Below are 25,860 nucleotides of genomic sequence, written 5' to 3' on the forward strand. Positions count from 1 at the left end.
TGTAGTGCCATGTTGGAAGCCTTGCAGTAAGTAGTTATATGTATAGGTGTGAGTTGCAACCCACCAGTGGGTTGTGACCAGATTTTTGGTGGGTCGTGGGCCTGCTGCAACCAGGAAGCCGCAGAATATTCAGAGACGCAACACTCAACCAATGAAGCAGGTTGTGTGGCAGCTTCTGGTTGAGCCCCATAACGCCTTGCAGCGCAACAGCTGGTGTTGGCCCATTACCCACTACGGATAACATGAGTCGCAGAAGTATGATGTTTGAGAACCACTAGTGGTCAGGCGGTGAAGCTTGTGGATTTAATTAAGGCCCTCCCTTTCCCTTATAATTCAAATACTGCCTGACTCTAGCTCTTGGAATAGTGCAAGACCTGTTGAAATGCAATCAACCACACACTCTGCTCTTCTGACATGTTGCAGGTCTTTAGGGGAAGAGAAAGTATGGAGATCATTCTCTTTCCACACCATCATCCAATTTGAAAGATTGGCTGTTGTACTATCATTTCCATACAGATAGCAAGGTGGGAAAATTGAATTGGTACACACAATGTCTTTGAGTAACCATGACAGGACTCTTCAACTGTGTATGGAAGCTTGTTACACCTGAGTGCATGCAACATAATTTCTATGTAATACCTTGATTTCAAGATGATGGGTTCTGTTCTAGAAAAATCAAAGAAAATGCAGAAAGAATGGAATTGTTCAGTGAGTTGCATCCTGTGATGAACAGATTTTGCACAAAATGTGTGGCGTTTTAACTGAAATGACAATTAAGCACAAACTGCAGGGTTTAGTCTGCAAATATTTCTTGCTTTAGCCAATACCGTTTTAAACTGCAAGGTGCCAAAACTCAAGCTTGCCTGCAAGGCACACCCTCTTGCTTCAATGGCTGTCCCCCATTCTGAGATAAGTGGAGACTGGCTGTACTTAAGAAAAGATACTCTGCACTTGCTCAGAATAGAGACAAGTGATTCTGAGCAAATGCAGAGTATCTTTTCTTAAGTACAGCCAGTCTCTACTTATCTCAGAATTAGTTCTCACATTCTAGGGCTAAGCCCTGGTGAATTCTGTTTCATGTTCTAATGGTATCCTACTCCAATGCCTTGCCATTAAGATGGGGTCATGCTTTCCTGTCTTCTCTTCTGATTAAAAAATAAAACTTCATATAACAGCTGCAGTTTTTGTTAAAGAGGTTGCTCCTGTCCCACATGGTCCCTTAGGAAATGGAAGTCAAGCAAAAGCAGCACCTCTGTAGCAAACATAACCAGGTTTGGGAAAAAATGTATAAAGAACAAATGTAGCCAAGCAACCATGCATTATGGTAAAATGGGTCATTTCAGAAGAACAAATTGCATGTGTACAATTGTAAGGAAAATGATCCCCCAACAAAGATTTGTTCATGGTGTCTGCCTTTGAATATTTAGTTCAACTTATTAAGAAATAATGTGGCCTTTTTGAATTTTTCATGCCCTCAAGGTTTCTCATTCCCTATCTCAGCTTTGCAATTGCCCACTCCTCCACAAGCCTTGGATCATACTCACGCACCCTCTTTGCTGGCGAACATGACAAGATTGCAGATCTGTCAGTGGGGTCTTATTCCCATACTTATGGGGAGAACAGAACTGCTTCAGTAGCCTTCCTAGTTCAGGCAGAAAGGACTTTAGGTTACAATCCTAAAGGCACTTGCCAGGGAATAAGATCCACTGAACAAAATAGGACTTACTTCTGAGTAAAATGTATAGGATTGTTTTGCCAGTCTGGCACACTCCCACAAGACCATAAAAAACTGCTCATTTTAACTGAAAATGGTATTTACTATGCAGTCCTCAGGCTACATAGTGAATACTGCCTACGGCCACATTCTGGTTTGGCACAAATGAGTGCGATCCCAGTGATGGCTTTCTAATCATGATAACTCAAAAGGTGTTATTGTGAATCTGAACCATCCTCTTCTGAATTGTGGGGTCATGCCTTTCAAACCCTAGATTCTAAAATCAAAGGCAGATCCCTTAAAATGTGGCAAAAACAGGGTCAGCCAGCTTGACATGAGGAAAACAAGGAATTTAGGATTTCCTACAATCAATTAAATGAAGCAATACTTCATGAAGAACTATAGATCTGTATAGATCTATATAGATCTGTGTATAATTTGGGCCTGGGGGATAGGATTTGACTTTGAAAGAACTGAGAAGTTTGAAAAGTCAGAGAGCCTATAAAATTAGCTTTGTGCAACTGAGGATATTGTTTTCAAGAACAGGAATATTCTGAAATAAAGATTTCCTAACAGGATAAGATACAGTAATTTGATTTGGGTGGCACAAAGATCTTGGTGAAAAAGCTAGGGGCAAGAAGTTGTGGTTGTTGGCCTTTACAGAAGCAGAAGAGCTCTGGAGTGAGCTTTCCTGCTGTCTGCTCCAATAATTATGCAGACATAACTGTTTTTACTTCTGCAGTTTCTGCCTATCCTATGCGCTGGACTGGGGTGAGGAAACGAGCAAAAATCTGTTTACTGTTGAATTGGTTATTCAGGGACACATCCTGAGAGTCAGGAACTTTGCAAGTATAATCAAGGTCAGAGAAAAAATGTAATTGGTTAAAATTGGAAGATGAAATGAGGTATGGATTGGACAAATGTGGGCAGGAGAAGTCTGCTTGATAGGGTTTATCAGTTCACTTCTACCAGTGTGGGAGGCAACCAGGGGCCAGAAGTGATACCAGACTGTCTGACAGATTCATCTGGAATGTTGTTCAGTTGTTGAAATACAGAACCTCTCTGTCATTGTAAAAAAAACCCTCAGGGGTTTAGGGAAAGCCTGCCTATGTGAACCACCTTGAATAAAGTCAAAGGTGTAATCTAATAACCAGAAAGGCAATATATAAATACTAGTTATTATTATTTATTATTACCATGGACTGCAAAGGTGACCATATATTTTAGAGGAAGATCTGAGAAAGTTCATCCTATTCTGAAATGCAGCGCATTTTCATCTTGTATAGGTGTTAGAAAAATAAGGGGTTAATTTCATAAACCTATAAACTGCTTAAAATCAGCCAGTAAGACTGTGGGCAGGTTTTGCAAATACCATCTGTGTACTAATGGCAGCTTGGTCATAGTGAAGTTCCCAATCAAAACTGACAACTCATAGACCCAGACTTTCTCAAATTTTGATATTTTTGAAATAAGGAATTCCACTTGTCTGTTTTGTCGAATTGAATTACTTGAATTAAAGGATACCTGGTTGTATTTGTCAGCAGCCTTACATCACAAACAAACACAATGTTCAGTATACAGGCTGAGCTTCATTATTCTCATGGGTTCTGTTCCCAGAACTCACGTGGATGGCAAAAAACGCACTAAAGCAAATCCATTTAAAAAACTAAGTTCCCTTGATTTAAAAACAGCCTTGCTGACCTTTGTTATAAGAGTCATTAAGAAGACAATCCATCAATCAGTCCTCCTCCAAGCACTTAGAAAGGTGCTTCACTCAGCCCCTCCCTTCACCAATGCAAATCTTTCACGTGCTCAGGAGAAGGGAGGGGCTGCCTGGAGAGAGAAGGATTGATGGATTATTAGCCAGCTGCCCTCTCTCTTTCTCATTAATGAGGCTACTGTTAAAGGACTGTTCAGTTTATTAAACTGATTTTAAAGGGATGCATTTTTTCTCTTCTCCAGGGATCAGCACATTCCTTCTCATTTGCAGTGGCCCTGTTAAGTCAAATCCATGTATTATTATTAATTATTATTAACAGTATTTATATACCGCTTTTCAACTAAAAGTTCACAAAGCGGTTTACAGAGAAAAATCAAATAACTAAATGGCTCCCTGTCCCAAAAGGGCTCACAATCTAAAAAGATGCATAGGAATACCAGCAGACAGCCACTAGAACAGACAGTGCTGGGGTGAGATGGGCCAGTTACTCTCCCCCTGCTAAAAAAGGAGCACCCACTTGAAAAAGTGCCTCTTACCCAATTAGCAGGGGTTGAAAGGGATTAGCATGTATAAAAAGTCCGTGTATAACAAGGCTGGACCTGTACTGTATCTTCTCATGGAAGGGAGAGGAGAGGGTGACACAGTGCATGTAGCCCAACTTAGAGCTGGCTTGATCTCTCAAGTTTAGTCCATGAATACTTTTGGAAACTTTGCTTTTTGGAATGGGAAAAGGGAGGGAGTAAGAAGCAAGGCATCACCCAGTCATGTTGTAGTATCACAACTGAAAGCCCCACAGTGTATTACTGGTTGTATGGATTGCATAGACAGTGTATTCCCATCTTTGGTGGAAAAAGGAGGCTGTCAAGAAAAAAAGCCTGTCACTGTCAAGAAAAAAAATCTTACCATTCTCATTGCTTTGGTAAGTTCTGCGCATCTGAGATAACCCAGCTAACATCATGATCAGCTAACATCAGCTAACCCAGCTAACACCATATGAAAATATGTCAAGAAAGGACACATGTCTCATTAGTTGACTGTCATGACCCCAGGAATTGAACCCTCTCAGTTCATGAACTGAGGGCAGTAGACATATTGGGGAAAGGGAATTTTATTAGAGCAGATTCAGTTTCTTCCAACCTGCCTGAACCCCATTTATGTGGTGAATTCCAGGATCCACTACCCCTGCTCCAGCCTCAAGATATTTTTCTGCCTCTCTTCTCAGATTCTAAGGACTCCCTTGAGGGTCCTGCACAGGAGCCAACATTCCCCACACACTGTCAAAGTCAGCATTTACAAAGTTGGACAAGGGCCCTTTAAGACTAAAGGCTCCTTGGAGGGAAGGGGGCGGAGCCAACTTCCCTAAGTTGTTGACACTCACATGGAGGTCTTCACAGAGCTACAGATCCTTGCTAGAGCAACATCTGAGCTCTTGAGATCATAGTGTCCAGCTGCATGCCTTTATTTACCCCAGAGCTGTCTGAGGTCCTGACCAGCTGCCAGGACTCTACCTCCAGTTGATCTTCTGTCTCAATAGATCACTTGCCCAGCCTGCTGCAGGATACTGATTAAAACTATTTAGTGCCGGTTTTGACCAAGAACACTTTTCATTTTGTTGAATGTTTATGAACAATGCATGGCTTCCAATTTTATTACATCATCTGCAGTCACAAAATATATGGATACTTTGCTATGTAAATGCAATTCTGTGCTGGATGGCTAACAGGACATGATAACATTTCATGTGACGCTTGGAGCAGAGTGAATAAGTCGTCATGCCATGTATATTTAAATTTGCAAGAGAAAATCAGGAAAGTAAAATGGAGTCATTCTAAAACCTGCATATTGTCTTTTTGTTGGAAAGCCACGACAAAAGTGACTGTCTTCTCAGGAAAATCATTTGCCCATGTAGATGAGTTTCTGCCACTGACAGGATACCAGCAATGGCACTGCTGGGAACTGCAGTTGGAGTTCCAGCTACTGAGTGAGCAAAAAAACTTTTTGCACTTTTCCTTAACAGATTTCACAGAATCAATTTTGCCCTTTCTCTCTCCCCCCCCCCCCCAATATCGTGTGTGCATGTATGTACAGTTCCACCACTACAAATGGAAATATAATATTGGAAGAAGTGGACAATAGCTATAGTGTTTTGAAAATTTCCACTGGGGACTCTTGATGGACAGGACAGACTGGATTACTTTCACATTTTGAGTCTGGCAGCCATATTTGTTAACTGAAACAAAATGTATCCATGATCAGGCTGGCTGGAGATCCTGAGGGATTTTTGCTTTCCTTTATGGTGCATAAGATTCTGCCTACTTAAGTCAAAGGCAGACTTTTGTCAGTTCTAATTTTCTTTTTTTGTTTTTTACTGTAATCCTACTGTGAATCTGAGGAAGCTTGTATAAGAGTCTTTCAGAGAACAGGAAATGGAGTGGATACTGTATTTCCTAGTCATGGAAAGAATATGATCCCTTTGAAGGGCACAGGAGACTAAATTCAACTTGGAAGTGGGATGATCAGCTGAGAGAGAGAGAAAGAGAGAGCATCAGTCAAAAAGCTGTAGGGTCAGAAGAGAATGTCTTAATTGTCTCCTCTCCCTAGCAGAGTCAGTAACCTACCCATTGGAATTAACCATTCCAATCCTAGCTCTTAGGGACACTTAGCAGGGTCTACCCTGCTATGCATCAAATATGCAGGTGCAGTGACACATGACTGGTAACCCAACCCTTTCCTAACCTCAGATCTGCAAGCCCAACCATGTCCTCTAAGGCATTTGATTTTAAAATGAGAGAACCCTTGTTGTCCTGTGTATTCAAGAGGGGTGCACAACCTGTGACTTCCCCTATTAAGCAGGTGCTTCTTTGGGCTCCTGCCATTCTTCCACTAGTGCTGGGTAAGTTATCTGCTTTTTCCCAGGAGAGCAGTAATTCACCACAAATGCACGTGCGCGCTCTCTCTCTCTCTCTCTCTCTCTCTCTCTCTCCTCCCCCCAATATAACTCTAGCAGCATGATGGGGCCTAAATCAGGTAACTGGTTATCAAGTTTGCATAGCACTGCATAGACGAAATCCAGTAGATTGGCTCAAATGGCTTTTCTGTGTTCAGCAGATTCTGATGGAAGTTCTTCTGGGCTTTTTCCAAAACACATGAAAACACTCAGGTCTTTAATATTTAATCCCGCCTCAAAGTACAAATTGTCAGATGCAAGGAAATGAAAAAGAGTTGATAACAGTTGACAACGGGAACCTTTGTTGCATCAGAGAGCAGGCAGAGTGTTGATTTCTCACTCTTTAGTAACTTCATTATTAGTATTACATTACATGGGGCCAAAGATTTGGGGGCTCTGCAGTAATGAGGCAACGTTAAGAGGGAATATGTTTGGTCTGTGTGTAATACTCATGGAAAAGACTACAAAAATTAACCTCCTTCCAAGTAGATTAACCTATAAGGCTCTACTGCTGCTGCTATTGCATTGTTGTTGCTACCCAATCTAGTTTTTGCCTTCTGCACTCAACTGAAATTCTTCTCACAACGATCACCAATGATCTCACTACTAAATCAAAAGGTCTCTGTGTTGTCCTCCTCCTTCTTGACTTTTCTGTTGTGTTCAACACAATTAATTATTATCTCTTGAGAGATGTCTGACCATGTCCTAAAGCACACAACATGACCCAGAGGGAAAGTTGTTGATTTTTTGTTTGTTTTAAATGGCAGCCTGGAGGTTAGGGGCATTAGGGCTTTGCTTCCACTGCAGTTTAGCTCCCAGTCACACTATACCCCCACACATTATTTTAAACATAAAACCATCTTCCATTGGTTTTCAATAGAGAATATTTTTCTGTACATTGGGGAGGATGTAATTGGGAGTGAAACTATTGTTGGGGCAAAGCCCTAAAGCCTCTCTGCCATCTTCTACTGTAGTTCTGAAATCTTTCACAGCCCTCCTCCTCCTGTGTGCTGTTAAAGAAATCAGCAACCCATTCACTAGGCCACTATGTATTTAGACACACATCTGAATTCCTTTATGCCATTAGTAACTGTGATTCTTTCCTCAGATGGTTATCTTCCTACCTCTCTAATTGTCTTGTCTGCTGTCCCTTTCTGTCAGGATCCACCAGCAATCTGTTTTTTACTCCCTAATGTTCTTTCTCTACTTGCTGTCCCTGAGTGACCTAATCGAGTCCTATGGCTTTTGGTACCATCTCATCAGAACCCTGATTACATCCAGCTCATCCTTTCTATTCCACCTTTCTTCCCCCATCCAATCCCACATCTCTATCTGACATTTCTTTTTGGATGTATCTTCATCTCAAATTCAATCTATACAAGACAGAACTTCTCCCCTCTCTTCTGAAGGCCTCCTTTTACTCTCCCTCTTGATACATCCATAACTCGGGCAGCCACTGTACCAACAGATGGCTCCTGTGCACACTACAGGCCATATTCACACATTCATGGAACCCTTTATATCTAATTTCAGGTGGGTCCCCATTCATTTCAATATTTTATTTTTAGTATAATAGACTTGAGGCTCCCATGGTATGTGACTGAATTTGGGGAAATGTTACAGACCTGTACTTTTAACAAGCTACTACGTATGTATATGCTTTCAACAATGATAGGAAATGGGACTTACTCCTGGGTAAATTTGGGTAGGATTGCAGCCTAGGATTGTCAAAAAATTTTCCTGCTTGATGATGTCACTTCCAGTGGGTCCTGACAGATTCTTATTCTAAAAAGTGGGTCCCAGTGCTAAATGTGTGAGAATCACTGCTTTATATCTTTGAAAGGAATCCTTTGAACCAGTGGATATTGAATATGCAAATTATTTAAGAGACAAGAACATGTAACTGGTGAAACTCTTCTCAGTATTACAGGTAACAAGGCTCTTACTGCTCTAAGAGGAGTCGGAGTGAAAGATACAGCAAGTTGGACCTGTTGGACAAGTTGGATCCCTAAATGCAGTTCAGGGATCTGGGGCAAACAAAGGGGGATCAGCATGACATGGTCAAAGTGACTCAGAGCAAAGGATAGTATCTTAACCCATTTTCAACTTTCTTCCTGTGAAATATCACTGATCCCATATTTAGTATATATTTTAAATTAAAATAAATTTTGTTTAATAGCAGAGTTAACTAATTTCTTGAGGAAAAATAAATCAAATGCCTTCTGGGGTTAAGGAGCTTAATCCTTAAACCAGTAGACCACATGCTGTCTCCTAATGATGGCAATTCCAAAGTATTCACTAGCCTCTTCTGAGATGGGGCCAGAGTGGGTGAAATCCAGGTATATTCATCATACTCTCAGTAACAATGATTCTAAACTTGTTAGAAGTCTTGTTGTTTGACTCACCTTGTCAAATGTATTGACAAAATTAAAGTCTTGATACATCTACGTACTGAAGTGTAAGGGAGGATGCTGCCAGGGCCACACTTTCTTTCCAGGTTAAGTGATCTGGAATAATTTGCAGACCCTGTTTCTGCCATGTCACCAGTATCCAAATTAGAATGCATTGGTAAGGCAAAAGAAATCCAACCTTTTACCAGCATATAGCCAATCTGATTCTGTGAACAAAACTATGGTTTAACAACTTCTTCCAATGACAAGGATGAACTACTATAACAAGAGCTATGACAGCAAAACACTGTAGAAGGAATCATAAAAGGATACTATAAGGATGCTACATGATTGTTACACACATAGACCCTGATTGCCAGTACCCATGTGCTGGAGAATATCTAATCAATGTTAAGTGATCTCATGAACACCTTCTGGGATTCACCAGCTCTGTTAGAAGGTGCTGAATAGAGACATGTTATAATAGTCTCAAAGAAATTTTACTTAAAATCTGAAAGAGCCTATCTGCCTATCACGGATTAATCAAAGAGTGAATAGGGATATAAAATTAATTTATCTAGAGCGAATGACTTGAATGAAAGCCCTGTGCTTTTATGCAGCGATCTCTCCCTCAAGGAGTCTGCTTTCTATAGCAGCATATTTCTTTCAATTACTTGCTGTAGAGATTATTCAGGTAATAGGAGTAAACTTCATATTTTCTATTGCCATACTTCTGTAAACTAAATGTAGGCTTCTAATTATTCTACACCATTTTTATTCACTTTCTGCATTCACCAAAACTTATTGCAGCTCTTTGCTTAACAAATGGCTTGGAATTACTGTCATGAATTTTATATCATCTAAATGTAGAACATGTTTATCAAAAATTAGGGATGGCAAAATTATCAATTATTTTGTTTTCAGAGCAATAAACTACACCCACTTAAGGAAGCTGTTTGTTTCAGAGCTCTTTCTGATGTATTTTAAAATGTCTCAATTAAGCTGTGTGTCTCAAGATACAGGTAGGAAGGGTACATCACGATTGTTCATTTCACAGCAAAGATACACATTTAACAACACCGTTAACACATTTAACATCTTCACCGTTGTTGAAGATGGGCAGAAGAATCATCAAAATTTCACCAACCTAATGAGTTTTTCTGTGAAGTTTATATAACCATTTTTGTATGAAGCCTGCATGCATCATCAGGCACATACCTTACATTTATGAGTCTAAAGGGCCCAAAGCAACTTTCCAACACCAATGCAGCTGCAATGCATTCCCTTACATTCCTCAGAGACTGCCCCCCCCCCACTGCAGGATGCAGCATGTGCCCAGTGGCACAGCCGCATCAGTACTGGAAAGTTGAATAGGATTGGGCCCTCTCATTGTGAGCTCTCTGCATCTGACATCAAATTGATTCCACCACCAGCACAGTAAATGTGCCCTTCTAATCCATGCTCTTATGACCTGTCATTGTTTTGAAATTTTTAGAATAATGTTTTTTACTTAAAGAGCTATCTCTTTTCTCTCTGAAACTGAGCTTTCTTCAGGCCCATCTATTACACTAGCATAGTGAAATTTCAAACATCTAATTGAAAAACCATAGCAGACTATGCTGTATCTAATGATCTCGGTTTGCAGCCTGACCCTGCATCACATTCCCTGTTTTTTGGGGTTAGCTGCAACAAGTCTGGTAGGTGTCTATACAGAACTGTATGTCGTAAGCATACTCACTGGGAAGAAAATTCCCTTGAACTCAGTGGGGCTTCTGAGTATGTTTAGGATCAGGCTGTTGGAAAGCACAATACGTGTGCCTAAACATTTGACAAAGCTGAATGGGGAGGTAAGGTATTTTTATAGCAAGAGATGCACAAAGCCTAGAAAAAATGTGATGGGGTGGTAGGGGGCTTTAATACTTTGCTCTACCCAAGTTTGGATTACAATTGTGGGAACCCTTCTGTGCAGTTTTTTTGTTTAAAAAGCCTGAAGATGCTAAAGCTTCCCTACCATCTGCTGTGGTTTTGCGTGCATGCACACAAACACACAATTAATTAATTAAAAAACATTCCTCACCAGTCCTTTTTGTGCATTTAATGTCTGGCCATAAGAGACAATCTCTCTTTATATGAATCTGTTTATCCCTAGGGATCGAGTGGTAATGATTAGATGCTTGACTGGTGGTGACACACAACAGCCTTCTCTATTGTGGCACCAGTTTGTGGAACTCCCTGCCACAAGTGGTCCAATTAGCTTTCAGTGTTGCATAGATTACTGTAAATGTAATGTTCTGCCATGTGTTTCATTTAGTTTAGTTGTTTATGTTGTCTCTGTGTGCCCTTTTTGCTGTGTAGTTTTGTTTTCCTTTTTAATGAGGTATTTCTATTGTTTTATAGTTCCCTTGGATGTCTCAGTGTAGGAAAGAAATGGCAGGATATGTGACTAAAGGCTACATGAATGGAGAAAAGAGAAGCTGCCATTCTAACACTTATTAAGACGTAACAGTGCAATTCTACACGTCTATTCAGAAGCCCCATTGAATTCAATGGGCTTTACTCCCAGGTGTTTATAGAACTGCAGCCTAAATCTCACTGAACACAGCAGGGCTTACTTCTGTGTAAACGCAGTTGGGTCGCACGGACAGTCTCAGGATTAAACCTCAATTCAGATTATTCTAATACACCCACACAGCAGGTTTTAGGGAGTGTGGAACCCACACCCTCCCTGCTTCCTTTCAGGATGTGTAGCTGCATTTCTGAATCTTGTCCAGCTTCTCTCTCTCTGGTCCCTCAGTGTCTGTATATTTCCTGACTCTCATTTCATGGTGAATGACCAGTCTCCGTATGTTCTGAAGTTCTTCCCAAATGTCTCGAAAAGGGACATTTGCCCCCGAGCTGGGTGATGAAAACAGGAGATCGGAGCCGTGCAGCACCTTACAGAGTTTCCGACTGGAACCAAACTCATTCATTTTTGGGAACAGTCATTCCAAAGTCTTGAATGGTGTGTTGGAAGGGTGAGGTCCCAGCTGGCCTCCACCTCTCGGCGGGCGCTGGGGCTGCTGGGCCCAAAGCCAGAAGAAGGCTGAGGGAGCAGCAGTGGATGCTGTAGGTCCTCAGTCCTGTCCACCAGGGGTTTGAAATCAGGGTGTGAAAACTTCTACTGCGCCCTACTCTCTGGTCACACACACTGTGCTGCGTGGGCCTGTGGGGGGGGGGCTGTATGGGACAGCTGAGGGGAGATCCTAAGCGCTCTGCCACTGACAGGAGTTGCCACTGAGACCCCATCACCGATCCTCGCTATATATAACGTTTGGCTTGCTATTGTTCCTGTGAATAACACCGTTCAGTCAAGCGGGGGGGGGAGGAAGACGGGAGGTGGAGAACGCAAAGCTCTTTCGTGCCCCGCTCCCCTCCCCCTTCCTCCTTTATCCCGCTTAGTAACTGGGGCTCCCAACCAATCCCTCGCCGGCCGGCCGGCTTCGCAGCCTTCCTATTGGCTAGCTGCGCTGAGGGCATCCCGACCAATCCTCGAGCTCGACGCTTCTCTCTCAGACAAAAGACAAGCAAAGCGGCTCTCGCAAACTGGGCTCGCTAATCCTCAACCACCTCCTCCCCCCCCCCGCAGACGCACGCTTTTCTCCCGCCTGCCGAGCTGGCGTGCATCTTGGCAGCCGGCCAAGGATGGAATAGGCAACTTTCCCCTAAAAGCAGGGGAGGACAGCTGCAAATGCAGGCATAGAGTTGAAAAGAGCACGAAGTAGCGCTCAGAACCTTTTGTGCTACAAAGCACTGCAAGTTCAGGATCGTCTGCCAAGCACAGTCCCTGGACTCGCCTTGTCACCTCCCTGCCAGCTTGAATCAGAGCCCAAGCCGATGCCTGTCTATTCAGTAGTAAGTCCCATTAGAGTCCATGGATCTTACTCTCAGGAAAGATGGCAGCCTCAGTGACTTCCAAATCTGCGGGCACAGAGCAAGAAACGCAGGCTGCAATCCCATCCACACTTACCCAGGAGTAAGCCCCACTGGCTACAATGGCAGGCATAGGAATGGGCTCTCACTGTGTAAACTCAGCTGTAAGATGCATGGGGTTCAGTGGAATTTACTCCCATGTAAGCCTGTATAGGATTTGAAGCGTACACCTTTAAATAAACTCTCCCTGCCAACAGACTCAGCGCAATCCTATGACTGCCTACTCAGAAGTAAGTCCCATTGTCTTCAGTGGGGCTTACCCTCAGGAAAGTGTGCATAGGATTGCAGCCTCGGTGGGTTAAATTTTTAAAGGTAGCAACGTGCTGGTCCCAGCACAGAGCCTTTGTCCTAAAACTGTATCACCATTGACATATAGGCAAAACTGAAACAGACTCGTCAGCTGAGCACAACCTCCATGCAAATCTTGGCATAAGTAGTACACAGAGGAGACTGGGGCTTATCAGTATGCAAAAACTCAATTAGTACTTAGAAACTGTAGCCACTAACACAGAATGTCTGCAGATGGTTAGTAAGAAGTTAGCTGCAGTGTCTTACCCCACACCAAGATTCAGCAAAATAAATGTATGCACACTATCACCAAGGTCCACAATCCTGCATGGCTTGGTATTAATGACAAATATCACTTTAAAGCAATCTCTATCAGCAACTACCAACTATGATGAAGTGAAAATGCTAGTTTTTACATAATTAGGGAGGAAGTAACAGTGACAGGAGTGCAAAGTGGCGCTTCAATATCAGGATTTGGCTGTGGTGGGCTTGAGATCCAGGTTCTTTCAGACTTCACATATAGGAGCTGACCCTATCCTAACTGGGTCACAATGAGCATATGCACCTTGCACTTTATACTCCAGTGTGCATGGGTGGCAAATCCTGTGACTCCTTACTTGGGAGTAAACCCCAGTGAGCAAAATGGGATTTGTTTTTGAGCAAACCTGCATAGGATTGGGTTGCACTATCACAAACTTTAACGCTGTCGCTCAGCTGAATCACATTATATGCACAGAGAAAATCACAACACATCCAGCACATGCAGACACAGATGCTGTAAACTACATATTTAGCAATCTCACTAACTTTAATAGGGTAACTCTGAAGTACCTGAATTTATTTCTGTATAAGGAATGTACATATTAAATCACACTTAATGGTGAGCAGCATGCATTCTTTCCTAACCACTTCCATGTAGAGGACACAGATAGATTGGAGGAAAAAAACTGCCTTAAAACAAAAATAATCCAAAAATGTTTTAAAGCCTTCTTTCACTGTAAATGCATTAAAATCAGGATTATATGAATATGCACAAGTCCATTTTTAGTTTCCCTCCCATCCAAAAGCACTCAAGCATATAGAGTGGGATTTAGTGTGCACCTGGACTGCTGTGCAGGACCAGGAGAGAATGCACCAATTCCTTGCTTCAGTACAGATGAACAAATTTATTACATCTTGGGTACAAGAACTGTAAGCTATGATGTTGATGTCCAGCCTGGACAACCATATCTCATTCCCACAACCATGGTATTTGTGCATATTCAGAGAGCTGTCCATATACCAGATCATGTACACACATCTGGGGTCTCTGCACCCCACAGAATCATTGGACTCCCTGGAATTGTTGTTTGATTGTTGCTGCAGTCATAGTTATAGACATACTCAAAGTCACACTGAACAAATGTACTAATGCATTAACACACCACACAACATCATGCATATTCTGCTGGAGAGTCTGCTCGTCTCTCCCTGCTCGCTACTCAGAAGTAACACAAGATCAAGCTGCACAACAGAGTCCTATAAATCTCCACAGTCTCAGCACACAGAGAAACAAAACAGGTAGGAAGTATGTGGTCAGTCAAAGGTAACATACCACTTACTTTCCAGTGCATTAGCAGTCATGTCGGCAGGGAAGTACATACTTTCTTTTGCATCATCTTCTGTGGGCTGTATGGGAGGGAAAGGAAAATGTTTGGGGGGGGGGGGTTGTCCTGTCCCTGCATGGTCTGCTGCTGTCAGATCTCTCTCTCTCTCTCTGGGCTCTGGGTCTACTACATCCACAGTGTGCAGTGCATGGTGGGGGGGATCCATCCCCTGCTACTCCAGCTGGAGAGGTCTAACTAACTACATCATAGGGCTCTCCCACCATTCATCCTCACTACCATTTGCAGCAAGCCCCTCTGAGAAGGTGCTCAGCAGCAAGCCTTGCAGCAAGGGGGTACTCAGAGGTGGGGCTGAGCTTATCCGACCCACAGCTTCTGCATGCTCAGGTAGTAGGTAAAGCACTGTAGGTGCTGCTGGTGGTGTTGGTGGGGTGAACAGCATTCCCATTCAGCGCAGCACACCAGCCCGCACCCGAGAGGGTTAAGCGACGGGCGGGGGCGGGGCTTCTCTCTCCCCCTCCCCAGCCCTGCCCCTCCAGTGGGCGTGGCTTAATCCCCGGCATAGAAGCGGTTGGTGACGGTTGGGGCCCTCAGAGCCTCTTTAAAATGAAACCGTGTGGGGTTGGGAGGAGGAGCAGCAGCAGCAGCAGCAGCAGAGCACCGGGCAGCGCACACGGGGGCCGACTGGGAGCTGCCATTGCCTGCAAGCTGCGGGCGCCGGGCAGCAACGCCGCTGGAGCGGCGGTGGCGACGAGCTCGCTGAGGCACCCTCTTTCCCCCGCCGAAGACAATAGGGCTCGCTCCTGCGTGGCCGTGCAGGGGACGGTGCTCTGAGCTGCCCGACAAGGGAGACGGTGCCCTCAACGGCTGCGCCCAACGGCCAACCAGGAGGATTATTTGAACCCAGCCCCCCTTGCCCCCCAGACATACATTGTCCAACTGCCTCAGAACGTTCCCTTCAAAGAGATATCTCCCGCTGCCAGCAAGCAGGCGCACTCTCCTCAGAGACTGCTACCTCCCTTCCTCCACTCCTCCTTTGGGCTTGGGGTCTGAGGAGACTGGAAGTAGTGGTGGCTCCTTCCCCCCCCTCCTTTTCCAAGAAGCAAGAGAAGCCAAGTCAAAGCATTGCTGCTGCTTCCTGAGAGGGGAGTGGTTTTCCTGGAGAGGAAACCAGCCAGCCAGCTATTCTCCAGGCAAAAAAGTTTCTCCCCTTTGCTTTTTTTTTTTGGGGGGGGGGGAATCGATGCTATGGGAGCAGACTGGGCTCTGCTATTCTGTGGCACTCCAGTGATCTTCTTTTAAGAAAAGAAAGAAAGAGGGGATCCCAGAAACTGGCTCTCTGCCTCTGCTCGTCACCATGTACAATACAGTGTGGGATATGGATCGCGAGGACACGGATTGGAGGGAGGTGATGATGCCCTACTCCACCGAGTTGATATTCTATATCGAAATGGACCCTCCAGGTAAGGTCAAAACACAAGACATACTCAGGTTTGAAGCCCACCTTTGATCCCCTGTTGCGTATATGCAACGTTGGGCAGAAAAGGGGTAAAAAAAGATTTGAACCCTGGGTAGTGCTACAGTGTCTGGTGGTTGATAACAACACCACTGTGTCAGGAATCAGTGTTAAAAGTTTATTGTTCACCTCCCCTCCCCCCAATAAGACAGATTGAAGCTAAAATCCTGTGTGCACTTTCCTGGGAGCAAGCCCTGTTGAACATAATGGGACTTACTTTGGGGTAGACCCGTTTAGGATTGGGCTGTGACTCTTCTCTCTCTCGTTTCTGTGTCGAGAGAAGAGGCACAGAAAAGGGCTGTACTTAAAACAGAGTTGCCTAAACTTGCTAAGTTCTATTGTCTATTAAGCAAGAAACGTTTTCAGATTTATCTCTTTTTTTTTTTGTAAGAGCTGCTACTACCTGTTTTTGCAACTGCAAAATTTGGAGGACGTTTCTTTCTCTGCCTCCTATTGTTGAAAGTTCTACTAAATGTTCATCTACATTCATATTCCACACACACCCTTTCCACCTAACTTATGCATCCGTTGCTGAGCATACATATTTAGTTAATATGCAATGCTTAAGACTGTTTAGCTGTTGGGTTTGCAATGACTTTCAAGACCGATTCTGTGCACATTTTCTCAAAAGTAAGTCTCATTGAGTTCAGTGGGGCTTACTTGCCTATTAAGTATGCATTGGCTTGTAACTTAATATTCAAGATACGTTCAAGTCCAATATAAGCTTTAATAAAGGTATATATTATTTCTAGTGCACGAGAAGAATTGTTCCTACTTTACTCTGGCATCGTATTTCTTTTGTGTCTGGGGAGAAATGGGATGTGAGAAAAGCCAGAGGTTAGTTGAATCAGTGGAGGAGGCGCAATCCATTTGCCATCAGTCTTATTAGAATTATGGTTGTGAGTCTTTGAAATTGCTTCAGGCTTGTGGTCCTTAAAATAGATAATGATAGCTTCAATATGCAAAAGACAATTGTATTTGGTTAAACTAGATTTGAAAGTTCAGATCTGAAAACATAACACTGAGAACAGTTCAGAAACGAAATTAAAGAAAACTGTTCTTCAAAGTTCTCATCATGCAAATATTTAACTTTTTGTGACTGTAGGTATTTAAGGCTATGAAAACTGAATCAGAGGTAAGAGTAACCTCAGATATCATTCAGCCCAACCAGATGCATTAGCATAATTTCTTAAATACCCCTCATCCTGTGATGTTCATTTGTGCTTCCTTTGCATCTCCAGAGAGAGGCATTCTATAATCTCTTAAGAAAACTTATTGCTGAAAACCTATTGAATGTATTTTCTGACATGAACTGACTTTGGGGAAAAAACTGCAACATAAACAATTATTTGAAGTTCAGTTGGTTTATTGCGGGCACTGTCTTTATTACTGTCTTTTAGGATAGTCTTATAAATAGTTGAGAACTACCACCATATTCCCATTTTATATCTAAACTAAATATAATGAACTTCCCTCCAGTGGCTATAATTTTTTTTCTTTGAATCTCTAGAGTGTGAGGGTAGTGGTAAAATATGGTTACCAAAATTGGTAACTGGGCTTGCAAGGTCAGGCCAAAGCAGGCTCTGTCTCTTGTGTAACTGTTGAATTTTTATTTAAAATCCAGCTTTTGGTAGTTAAACCCAATTCCCATCAACCTTTGTTAAATGTTCACTTTTTGAATATGAGTACATCCCTTTGGTAACCTGGTACTTAAACGTACATAAAGTATTACTAGTAGTGTATATTCTAGTTATCCAACAAAGGAAATGAATTCATAAATAAACTTTGCAATTATATTTTTCAGTTTTTGTGTGATGAAAACTGAAATACACCTCAGGACTATGTACTTTCTGTGGTCCAAAGAATAAATAAAATTCTGTGCTCAGAATAAATTATGCAAATGAAATAAAATTGCATGGATCTGTTTTGCATAGCTGCACGTCTCCATTCAATATTAAGATTTTTTTTCAAGGATTTATACTGTTTGATAAAGACATGGATGGTAGAAAGTAAAAGGAGAGTACTTTAACATGAATATTAAGTAGATAGTGGAAGCTGAGCAAAGCTAATGCTAAAGAGAAGAAAGTATATAAAGCACTAGTGCTGTGCTTATCCCTACTCACTTTTCTGAGTCTTCAACAGACAGTTAATTTCTGTCTGTTCTCCACAACCATGAGGGCTGGAAACTTGACCCATCACAAAAAATTAATGTTGATATTTGCTACAGTGATCTTGTAGATGGTCAAAATACTATATACTATATAGTCAATATTGGAGATAGTGTATATATAGATATATCTATATCTAGAGTGACAGACTGCCAGCCACCCATGCAAAATTGTATACGTAACTGCCTTTCTGAGCTGCTCACCTTACCTAGTAGAAAACTTCAATGCAATCTATCTATTTCGGTTTAGATATTCAAGTGTACTGTATTTTAACATGGTTTCACAAGACTTGCATTTTGTGAGTATTTAGAGCCTTCGGAGTTGTTTTCATAAGGATGCTACAGTGGTTATGGAGGTTTCTACTGAAGAGTAAAGTTCACCAGACAAACTTATGGAGAAGTTATAAAACTGCTGAATCTTCTGTTCTGTTGTAGTTTGAGCCAGAAACGTATTTGAGAGTTATGGTGGAATGTCCTCCTCGGGACTTCCCACACAACCTGACCTGGATGGGAACTTTACACCCTGCTATTGAGAACTTAAGGGAGCTGTTACCAGGCACTCAACTTCTTATGTAGGTTGTGGAGTTTGTTCTGGATAACGCATTGGTAATTCCTTGAAAGGTAATGTAAGACCCAACAAACTGTATGGGTAACTCTTACCTGGTCAGAATTATTAGGCAGGTGTGACTAATTGAAATCAAATCTAACATCATACAAAAATGTTTTGGAAATATTTACTGTGGTTACTTCCAAGAATTTTAAGATCCCTGTTTTAGATAACGTAGATCCACAAGGACATAGGTTAAATCTTTTAAAAATCCAATTAATGGACTTTGATTCTTTTGTATAGGTGAGCTTGACTACATTTCTTGCAGAAAGTTTACGTAGCACTAAATTGATACATGTTATTTTCAGGATGTTCTTTTAGGAGGGATTGTCCCTTCTCCAAAGTGGGATGTTTTTATGAACTTATTGATATGCACAATTAATTAATGCAGTCCATCTTGATGATGATTAAGATTCAGTCTAGAGTAGCTTCAATGGACTGATAACATTCATAGTTAGAGAATGACAGTCTGATTTTCAACTTATCTGACATATTGGTTCTGTAATGGTGTTATAGGTATAAGGTTCTAGTCTTCACTTATCTAAGTATTCCATTATATCATAAAGGAGAAAAAAAATCTTGTGCCCTCCCACTGTAATACATAGGTTTAGAAATGACAATACCAAGTACCTGGTAACATACTATAAAAAGCATTGGCTCTGAAGAAGAGGGCTGGCTGGTTCCAAGTATGATGGTCAAAAGGCAAATCTTTTTCTGAATTATTAGATATGCATTTCGTCTTGTAATAATTATATATAAAAAATAGGAAGATAATTAGGGACGTTCAGGCATAACTGAACACTATCTCTGGATGTTTTCCAATGTACTGTCACATTTTTCTACCACCTAATTCAACGGATTCATACCATGGTTCTCTGGGAAGATCCTAAACCCACAGATTATGTTGTATATATTAAAAAGGGAAAACTGCTAGACTGTGAGGAACATCCCTTCTTGGTTGCATTTAATAAAACAAATCACTGGCATAATGTGTTGGCATTATTAATGTGGTTTGTGGCTGTTCACATCAGTAGACCAAGTAGATTACATCATCTATAGTGGTAATGAGGAACAATGGTTGAATGTTCAGTAGCTTGTAGTTGAGAAGATTGGAAATCTATCAGCCATTATACATAAGAATGTATAGAGCAGCCATTTTCAATCTTTTTCATCTCACGGCACACTGACAAGGCGCTAAAATTGTCAAGGCACACCAACAGCTTTTTGACAATTGACAAGGCACACCATGCTGTTGGTGGGGGCTCACATCCCCAATGGACCTATTAATAAATGACCCTCCCTCAAACTCCCACACCACACCTGCAGACCATTCGCAGCACACCAGTGTTCCATGGCACAGTGGTTGAAAATAGCTGGTATAGAGTATGTCAAAATGTGCAGACAATGTTTTTACTGACTTTATAAAATTTGCAGTTAGTAATGCCAATCTATAACAATAACATATAATCTAACTGTAGTTAACAATATTTTGAAAGTTCTTATCAATTATTAACAGCCACAATTTTCAGTGCTTCTATTGAAGAAACTGTTGTGTTGCTTAGGAGTGTTGGGATTGGCATTTAACATACAGTGTTCCCTAAGTTATGCAACTAGCAGTTCAGGCTTTGTAGCAAATTAACTTCAAACTATAGTGTTAAGTTTTAAAACAGTAGTTCTGTAGTGATCACAAGTTCTGAAAGGAAAATCTTTGTAAAGATGCAGCAAAAATTGGTACACTGTGTTGGTTCAGAGTGACTTAGCTTGTTCTCATTTTAAGTTATATTTTTGCATTTCTTCAAGGATTGACTAAAATTGAGTGTTTTCGTAGTGAAAAAAAATCTGGAGTATGGTTTGGCAGTCAACTGTGCCTCAAACATTAAAACAGTAATCAATGAATTATATAAGCTGGTGGGCAGCGCAATCCTAAACTATCCTGGGGCCGCAAGGTACAGCGGTGCCAAAATGACTGCCGCTGAATCCTGTGGGGCAGAGAAGCCACTGGAGTCTCCTTGCGGTAAGGGAACATTTGGTAGCATTTGTTCCCTTACCCCAGGTAGAGCCACACTGGCACCAATAGGTGTCTTATGATCTGCATCTGCTATTTAGCAGGTGCAGAACCAAGGAGGCCTGGGTTGAGTGGCTCAGCTTGGGAGGGGGCATAACATTTGTTGGCAGCCTCTGCCACTGTCCCTGCCCCCCACCCAGGTCCGATTCACCTGCTGGCCCTCCCTCTGCCCAGTTCTGACTTCCCTCCCCCCACTCCAAAAAGTCTCCCCGCCAGGGATACTCACCAGCTACCACTCCAGTTTTGTGTCATCCCTACACTGAGGTTCAGCACCAGCTGGCACCGCCCTCTCTCCTAGCGCTGACTCTCCCCCTCTGGTGGGAAAGTACTTTATGGCACTTTTACAACACCCAGCACTGGCTGTGCAAATACACAGCTGATGCTGGGTGGGGTGAGGGATAGGATTGGGCTCTTCAATAAAAACTTATGCAGGCACTTAATCCTCTCTGCACACCTGCCTACAAAGATGTGATGGGTCTACAGTCCCAACAAACATGCAGTAATTTGCTGTGTGAAATGAGTAGAGGCGTTCACTTGACAGATATCCATTGTTTCAAAATGTAGCAGAGAGGCGTTCTAATCTCCTGAAAGTATAGTTGATAAGCTATTTAAATTATGTTTTTTCACTAACACATTATATACTGAAAAATTTAGACTTCGTAATGCTCTCAGTGGAAGCTGAGGGCAAAATTTATTTAACTTGAATTGCTCTAGTAGCAAATCTTGCATTAGTGGATTAAACTCTTGTTGAATTAGGCTTTCAAGTGGGCCCTTATAAAGCACCTTGACTTCACTAAAGCTTTTTGAACTGTCCACTGAATCGCAGGACTGAGTTTCTTGAATGGACTACTAAAAGTTTGAAACTGTCTCCTTGCCTTCATTGTGTAGGTGCTAAAGGCTGCTTCTGGTTTTCCAGTTTTTCTCTATGGAAAACACTTTTGTGTTAGGAGAATTTGTGCAATGCATGAAATTAGGTGGTCTTGCACTGGGAAGCTACACTTGGCCATAAAAGCTGAATGCAAATGTAAAAGACATGTGTGATTTTTCATCTGATACTTTTCATGTGCATTTTTGTACCTAGAAATGTAAAGCCATACTCTTTCCCTACATTAAACTGGCTCTGTTAATAGACTAGACAAAAAGTTCTGAAGGAAAACAGAGCTCTCCCTGTCTTCTTCTCCCTGCCCCTCCCCCATTACAACAATTGGTTGTAATGATCAGAGCTCCAATTCCACAATGCTCCCAGGATGATAGGGCAACAAGCAATCCCAGTGGTTTGCTGCAGGTACTGAGGGTGCATATAAATAAACTTCTAGAAAGCTGCCTAGTGATAGTGTAGTTCCCTTCATAGAAATACTCAGTGCTCCATCCACAAACTAATTGGAGTTGGATTCTCAAACACTCAAGCCAAATAGACTGACTGGCTATATACCATGGTGTCAAGAACTGAGAAGGAATCCCTTTGGTGTAGCTGAGTTCCATCACTTTTTTAAAAAGAAACCCACTGCAGCTGTGCCCAGTTCTACTTTCTCACACCTTACATAGTCCTAGGTCAGCAGTTTTCAAACTCTCTTGGAGAGTTCTTGCGGGGACAGGGGGAGGCAGCAGGGGCAGGGGGAAGTCAGCGGTGCGATCCCCAGGATCGCACTGCTCAGGAGGGCTGTAGGGGCTTGGCTGCATGTACCTGAGCCTCCTGCAGCCACCCGGGGGTGCAGGGAGCCCTGCGAGCCCTTCTGTAGGACTCCCTGCAGCTTCAGAAGTGAAAGTGGAGTGATCACGCTCCGATTCTGCTTTAGCAGAGGCGGGGTGGGATCGTTCTACTTTCAGAAGTGAAACCCTCCTCCCTGCCTCCAGGCTGCCCTGCCCCTTAAGGTGAAAGTGACCAGGGCGCACAGGCTGTGGCGTCACAATGCCCCAGTTTGAAAGCCCTGTCCTAGGTGTATCTTTGCTCAGGGGTTGGAACAGGATTGGCTCTGGAGGCTTGAGGTTCAGCTATTTCTTGCATGTTTGTCCATGGTCTCAGTTATGTAGGAGGCAATACAAATAGTAGTAGTAGGGAGGTGTCTAGTCAGTGGAGTTCATATGGAACTGCCAGGTGACCCATCCATCAAAAATCTGCTAAAATTAATCCTGACTAGGCACACCTAGTTTGTTTAATCTCTGTACAATAACTTCCCATGTTTAGCTGGCAGATAGTATAAATCACTTACTATAGTAGCATCTTCTTTCAATCACCAAAACACAGAGTTTTAGAGCAGAAGGCCACATTTTTACATCACAATTTTATTAAAGACCTGCATGACTTTAGTTGAAAGTATGTGCTTTGCACCAGCATTGCCTGATGCAATGCTGTTGCAGGGCAATCCAAGCATATCTACAACTGAGGACCTTCCTTCTGCATTTTCCACTGATCAGTTTCCCTCTTAATGGTGAAGGCTTTTTCCAGGGACAGAATGTACAAACACTTACATGTAGAAGCTGCACATTTGCTTATGAAAGCAAAAAACTAACACTGAAATTACCACGAGTAGAAAAAGAAATACAAAAAGTATATGTGCGCAGGCAGCCTTCATGCAGTGTTTTTATTTATCCAACAAACTTGAAGACGTAGCATAAAAGCTTTTTCTGGGAGAATACTGTTGCAAGGGAAAAGAGGCAGTGGATACTAGAGAAGCAATACAGGAGGGTAGGAATGCGGGATGTAGTACAAGGTCAAGAAAAATTCTTTCAGATGTGTTGTAAATGGGGTTTCTTTCATTCTCAGGAGTATGTCATATTTGGTGTGAGGATTCTAGAGCATTTTTTTTTAGCCTTGCATGAATGATTTATTTGGGCTATCTGAATTGTTGTTGATTCGAAAACAAGTTTAGCACATGGACTTCTGGCATGGGTTGTCTTGTTAGCTGTTTTACCTGCCTCTTTTAGACCACAAAATGACCAGTATCTTAAACTTATAGGGCTGTATGTTTTGTACCCATTGGCTGTGGGATATTAATGCTTAGTAAGGCTGGGGCTGTTGGCTTAGGATATGTGAGTGATTGATTTCCTTGCATCAGGGGAGCTACTGCTGCAGGGTCGTGCAATGAATCACTGGTATCATGGCTGATGTGTAGGTGAAAATTTTGAGCACAGAGCTTTCCCACTGAGCATCAAGATAACTAGGGAGTGCAAACCTTTTTATAAAGACCTTCAAGAGCTATTTCATAAACCAAATGTTGGCTGTGGACTGCTAGTTGACCATCTGGAGGCAAGGGAAGTTGGTCTGTGTCCCTTAGTGCTTTGGGATACAGAGTGTTAGTACTGTAGAGGAGGCTATCAGATCCTGCTTGAAATTTATGAATTATAAAGGGAAAGTACTTTAAAATGTTCCCTGTTGTATCTATTTAACAGTTGAATGAATGAGTGAGATATATGTTTATGTTGTGGAAAGAATTGTATGATACGGAGACAAAAGCATAAGTTTCAGATTTTCAAATCACATGAGTTTCCTAATAACATGTTGATAGAGATGATATGGAGGCATGTTCTGATCAGCACCTAACTCCATCATTCCTGTTTCTTGAGGTTTAAAAGGATTTTCTGGGCTCACTTTGATAATGCCTGAGGAAGCAGAAGTGGATGGAAGGGTTATTGGGTACTTTTCAAATTGGGGACATTGTAGCGTGGGACAGCTCATCTCTGACACTGTTCTGCAATCATGTACATGCTGGGGACTGCAATTGCAGTAGCAATCTCTGTGCTGCATTGCAGGCCTCCTGGCTCAGTAGCACATCAGTTGTGCAACTGATGCATATGATCTATTCCTTGTACATCAGTGTGCAGTTGATTTTAAACAGATGTATACTTTTGCATTTGTACAATCCAGCCAAAGTGAATATTTTTGTCTCTTTATTGAGTTCCATATGGCTTGTGCTTTAAAAGTTGAAAAGGGGAAGCGATATAATTTTCCTTTTAAGAAGTGACAAACTGATAGGTCTGCTTGGATTCTCTTGTTACCTTCCTGGTTCCAAATGGCAACACTGAAGTGGGTAAATAGTACTGTTTGGGGTTATACTCGTAGTAATGAGAGCTGAGTATTATGCAGCTTCTTAACCACAACATTCATAAACACATGACTTTCTAAAACAAAGTATTAAATCAATAAGGGCCACTTCACAAGTTTGTTAGTTGTGCCATGCTGTGCCTTGCCTTACTTCACTAAGCTTAAGGTGAGCTTACTAGCTTAAAATTAAGTTTTCTGGAGATTTCCAAACAATATAGCAGAAAATAAAACCAGTAAAATGCCCAACAATAAAATTGCATTATGGCCTTTTTTTGCTAAAGTCCCTAAAATCCATTGGGTTGAACTACTTTATGAAGACTAATAAAATAGGTGCATATACCATACTAGAGAATGCATTCTAAAGTCATAGGTTGCAGTCTTTAGTGTGCAAAGTGAACATTTTATGTACACTGTTGAGTTTGCGGTAGCTGTGTGCATCTGTTCAACCACATATACACATGGCAAAGAGTGACAGCTGCCCACAGATCCCTAGTATGATGTGCAGAATGTGTATGTGGTGAAGTAGGTATTTGTAGTTGCTTCAAGTGGGATGGTGTACACTCTTAATGGATACTATATGAAGAAACTTTTAGTGTGAGTGAGTTGGCTGTTGCCAACTGTGGTATCATGGCTGCTTAAGTTCACCATAAGATAGCTATTGCAACTGTGTAAGACAGTGGCTCTCGAACTTTTCCGGCTCGTAGCTCCTCTGATCCTTGTAGCCATTGGCCATGGCTCCCCTTTACAACTCTTCACCTCAGTTACCCCCAAAATGGGTATCTGGTGTGTTCCCTGGGGCATTTGGTGGGCCGCTGTGAGATACAGGAAGCT

General features: G+C 42.1%; 1 protein-coding gene across 3 annotated transcripts in view; it reads left to right on the forward strand.

Annotated features, from left to right (window-relative positions):
- The window catches only part of PIK3R3 (phosphoinositide-3-kinase regulatory subunit 3), a 316,724-nt gene that overhangs the window by 246,727 nt on the left and 44,137 nt on the right, over positions 1-25,860 (forward strand). Inside the window, exon 1 of one of the 3 annotated variants that reach the window (XM_066622781.1) lies at positions 15,838-16,095. The exons of 1 other annotated variant lie outside the window; for it this stretch is intronic. In XM_066622781.1, coding sequence (XP_066478878.1) covers positions 15,990-16,095 — 106 coding nt within the window. In that variant the 5' untranslated portion in view covers positions 15,838-15,989. Of the gene's footprint in view, positions 1-15,837; positions 16,096-25,860 lie in introns of those variants that run through there. One more of the 3 variants, XM_066622780.1, reaches the window with a different exon arrangement.

The sequence above is a fragment of the Tiliqua scincoides genome, chromosome 4 (assembly GCF_035046505.1).
Source record: "Tiliqua scincoides isolate rTilSci1 chromosome 4, rTilSci1.hap2, whole genome shotgun sequence".
Classification (NCBI taxonomy): Eukaryota; Metazoa; Chordata; class Lepidosauria; order Squamata; family Scincidae; genus Tiliqua; species Tiliqua scincoides.